At 43.1% G+C, this 4,768-nt stretch overlaps 1 protein-coding gene across 1 annotated transcript in view; it reads right to left on the bottom strand.

Annotated features, from left to right (window-relative positions):
• The window catches only part of rps6ka3b (ribosomal protein S6 kinase, polypeptide 3b), a 76,443-nt gene extending 75,487 nt beyond the window's left edge, over positions 1 to 956 (bottom strand). Inside the window, exon 1 of the mRNA XM_008279067.1 lies at positions 522 to 956. Within this exon, the coding sequence (XP_008277289.1) occupies positions 522 to 584 (63 nt within the window). The 5' untranslated portion in view covers positions 585 to 956. The remainder of the gene's footprint in view (positions 1 to 521) is intronic.
• Positions 957 to 4,768: the final 3,812 nt, after the last annotated feature.

Here is a 4,768-nt window from a genome sequence, read left to right as displayed (position 1 = left end):
CTGTATTTGCATGACCTTTAGTGACTTTTGACATTATTTTTAACACTCTTGAAGAGATTTCTGCACATTTTTTAGTGAGTCCTGCTGCAGTAATTTATTATTTATGGAGGTTTCGGAGCACGTTTGAGTCCTCACAGTGATTTTATTCTACTTTAATCTGTATTTTAATCCCATTTGTTGACTCTGTAGGAGTTTTAAGTGTAGCTGTAGCTGTCTGAGATAGTAAAATCTCACATTTTTGCCCTTTCAGACATTTTAAGGCACTTTTTCAGCCCTGTGTTGTTCTTCCTGTAACTTGTGGAGCACTGCTGAGGGACTTCATGCTCCTTTAATCTGGATTTCACTGACATGTCTGGTCTCCTGCTGCTGGTACTGGGGCTCTCTGGGGGCTTTAAAGCCTCCTCGTGTTGCCCCTCAGCACTAATTGCCCCTGTGTGCTGGATTTTCTTACTCAAACTGAAAGTCCCGGAGCTGTCAGTCAGCTGGCCCGGACCGGAGCGTGTGTCTGCGGCTTGTCTCACCTCTCCAGCCGTCCCCCCCACGGGCATCTTCTGCCAGGGATCCGCCAGCTGAGCCAGCGGCATCTTTTCCTCCTTCTGCTCCGACTTTTCTCTTCTTCTTCTTCTTCTTCTTTTTTATTCCTCTTTTCTGCCCCGCTCGCCTCGTCCCTCCCTCCGCACACTCTTTCCGTCCGGCCGCTTTCTCTCCTTCTTCTCCTCCTTCTCCTTCTACTTCTTCTTCTTCTTCTTCTTCTTCTTCTTTTCCACTGTTTGAAGCTTCGGTTTGCGTCTCGGCTGGAACCGAACCGACCGACCGACCGAGCGACGGACCGAGCGGAGCCGAGCGGACACGGGCTAATTCCGGATCTGCTGTGGCGCTGAGACCGCCCCTTCCTCCGGGGAGACGAGCATGAGGAGGAGGAGGAGGAGGAGGAGGAGGAGGACGCCCTTTTTCGGAAACTGATTGACTTATCTTCTCTTTCTCCCTCCACCTCTCTCTCTCTCTCTCTCTCTCTCTTCCGCTGCTTCCCAATATGGCGGCCGGTGTCGGCTTACCTGTCCGTCAGAGCGCCGCGTCACGCATGCGTCACGCCAGGAGGAGGCTGCCTTTAGGTAACAGCGGGAGTCAAACCAGCGCCGATATCTGTGCCTAGGCGCTGAATTTATGGATGAATGCGGTTTAATTCATGACTAATTCATCAGCTGGATCCTAATGATCCGTTTGAAGCTGTGATGTACGCAGAAATCTGAGAATGCAAGTGAAACAACCAATTATTTGATCAATGAGACACAAAAACGACTACAAAAGGATGAAAACAAGCACAAAGAGAGACAAGATGATCTGAGAAAGACACAAAACAAGTGTGAAGAGACACAAAATGATGAAAAAAGACAAAAACAAGCGTAATGAGACACAAAACGAGAAGCCAAAGCACCTCAGAAAGACACAAAAAGTATGAAATGACACAAAACAACCACAAAAAGACACAAAACGAGATGAAAATGATAGAAAATAAGCATAAAGAGACACAAATTTACTACAAGAGACCAAGAAAAGAACCTCAAGAAGGCACAAACATGACAAAACAGCAATAAGACACAAAACAACCACAAAAAACAAGTACGATATCACATAAAATGACCAAAAAGGACACAAAACAAGCATAAACAGGCACAAAATTATCACAAAGAGGCACAAAATTACTACACAAACACAAATTAATCTCAAAATAACACAAAACAACCACAGACACAAAATGACTACTGAGGAACTGGAGGTGTTGCGGTATCAGCTAGATACAGTTGGACCCATTTCCACACCCAGCTAAGGTTCTGGAACCACAGTCCTGGACAGGGGTTGGACTCTCTCCTTTTCCAGAGTTGCCCACAATCAGAGGCACCAGACGGGTATGGGGCTCCTCCCAAGCCCCCGGCTGAGCTCTGCTTTGTTGGACTTCTCCCCAGAGGGTCACAGAAGAAAACTCTGACTGTTGTTTGGTTGTTCGAGCTCAGGGTACTCGGCCTTGTTGGAGTCTCTGGGTGGTGTCCTGGAGGGGGTCCCACCTGGGACTCCATAATTCTCCTGGGGGACTTCAACACTCTCGTGGGCAACAATAAACCTGGAGGGGGGTGATTGGGAGGAACGGCCTCCTGATCTGAACCCCCGTGATGTTCTGTTATTGGACTTCAGTGCTGGTCATGGATTGGCCATAACCAACATCATGTTCAAGCATAAGGTGGCTCATCGGTGCACCTGGTACTCCAGTGAAGAGAGGAGCAGAACCTGATCACCTCCTGGTGGTGAGTTGGATCCAGTGGCGGGGAAGGCTCCTGGACAGACCTGGTAAACCCAAATGTGCAGTGAAGGGGAGCTGGAACTTCTGGGGGGGGGGTGCTCCCCCAAGTGAAGGAGTTAAAGTATCTTGTTCATGAGTGACGGGAAAATGGAGCACGAGATGGACCGGTGCCTTGGTGAAGCATCAGCATCAATGCAGGTGTTGTACCAAACTGTCATGGTGGATGAAGAGGGAGCTGAGTTGGAAGGTGGAGGTCTTGATTTACTGGTCCATTTACATTCTAACCCTCACCNGTGTTTAACAATAATATTTTCTTCTGACTTAAAATACTGTAAAAATAAAAGTGTAATTTTGTGGTAACACATTGGAAAATTTTTTCTGTGATTTTACTAAATATTATCTGTAATTAACAAAACTGGGGAAAATCTACAAAATAACAAAAAAAAGTTAGAATTTTTCAATTTGTAATATACACATTTTTTTTTAAATGCAACATCTGTGAAATAATTATAATTTTTGCAGTTTTAATCAAACTTTTTTTTTTCAAGACTTATTGTTATTTACAGTTTTTAAACAGTTAACGTGTAAATTAATTATTTGTTTTCTGGGATTTCACGATAATTATTTATGATTTAACAAAAAGGAAAAATCTGTAAAATAACACGAAATTTTCCCCCAAAAAATAAACCTGTTAAGAAACGCTCATTATTTATCGTGTACTTTGTGTTATTTGCATTTTATATTTTCTGATATCTGCTGGTTGTTAATAGACGTTCATGTGCGTATTTAATCCGACACTGTCTCACTAAAACTGGTTTTATTCTCATATTTTTGTACTTTTTAGTCGACCGGTTGGTTGATCTGCTGCTGAGCTGCTCTCTTATCAATTCAGGATAAAACAACTGGATTAAATCGATTCTAAATGCTGCCAATATTCACTTTTAATGCTGATTTTTCATTGATTGTCGACGGACGTCCTCCTCGGTGGACTGCGGCTCCACTTTGAAGGCGTTTTAAAGCTCACATTTGGAAACATTCCCGCAGACGTCTGCGGCCTTTTGCGACACTTAATGATGCTTTTACATTAAATCTGTGACACTGACTTGATGGCATCATGTGTGAGCTTCTACTGTCCATAAACGATATTCTCGTCAGTAGTTTATGTTCATAACAGCGACTTTCATGTTTCTAACAGACACTTGAGCATGTTTGTGTTCTCTTGTGTGCTTTTTAATCCACTTCTGGGGTCATTATGTCGTCCTTACAAGAGCTTTAATCTAATTCTAACAACCGTATTGTCGCGTTTATGTACTTTATGGCACTTTAACCTTGTTTTTTTAGCACTGAAACAAGCCACATAGTGATATCTGTACCATCTACAGCACTACTTAACATTCTTTAAACAGTATCAGAGCAGGTTTCTGATCCTGGTAGTGGTTTTAATATAAATCTGCTGTCAGAATAAAGTCCAACAGCGGCTCAATCAACTAAACGACCAATCAGCAGCTCATCGGGTTTCATCATTTTACGTCCATTTGCGGCGGTTTTATTCTCGTGCGAAGCCTTTCTCGAGCTCGCGGTCGCCTTTTCTCCTTGCTGAGCCACTTGTTTTAGCACTCACGCGTGGTTTTGGCGTTCCTACAGAGATTTGTTTTGGTGGTTAACTGCATCTGTGTGTGGATTCAATGCTTTTACATCAACAGCACTTCTTCTGTGCACTCGGACAACGACTGACTCCTTCTATTAACAAAACTCCAATTTCAAGGGATTGTTTTACATCGTATGACGACATTCCTAAAGCGACGTCCCGCCGTCCTGATTTACTCTTTAGGTGGATGTTAGCGCATGTTTGTCCTCAGTTATGTTTTCTAATCACATCTGGAGACTGTGCAGGAGCTGGACGATGCCTTTAATCCTATTCTGAAGTCACAGTAACGTAGCTGCTGATGCTTATCGCTATAATCTAATTCTAATCATCGTATTTGTGTGCGTACGACGTCCCTAAAGAGTATCTTTGTCCTCCTATAAACCAACTATATGGAGGATTACTGCATGTTTGTGTCCTCTCATGATACTTCATGTTGACTTTTACTCTAATTTACTGTCCCTGAACCAGCTTTACGGTGAATCTGAGACGAATAAAACGCTCTTATAGGAGCTCAAAGCGACGCTGCTGCTGTTATTAATGATATAATCCTTTATTCACTCATTGCAATGTGTCACTTTTTGCACTTTGTGACATTTTTAACCCACTTTTTAGCACTAAAACACAACTAGAACACTGCTAACGAGATTTCAGCACGTTGCGCTGGCTTGTTTATGTAGGTGGTAGACCTCGTTGTGACCTTGTGCCACTTTAAGCTGTATTTTAATCATATTTGTTGACTCTACAGGAGCTTTACGTGTAGCTGCTGCTGTCAGTAACACTATAATCTAATTCTGCCTTATCACAACGTCACGTTTTTGCTCTTT

Source organism: Stegastes partitus, unplaced genomic scaffold (genome assembly GCF_000690725.1).
Source record: "Stegastes partitus isolate 25-593 unplaced genomic scaffold, Stegastes_partitus-1.0.2 Scaffold143, whole genome shotgun sequence".
NCBI classification, from domain to species: Eukaryota; Metazoa; Chordata; class Actinopteri; family Pomacentridae; genus Stegastes; species Stegastes partitus.
Note: the sequence above shows the minus strand (reverse complement) of the source record. Positions and strands in the feature narration are given on the sequence as shown.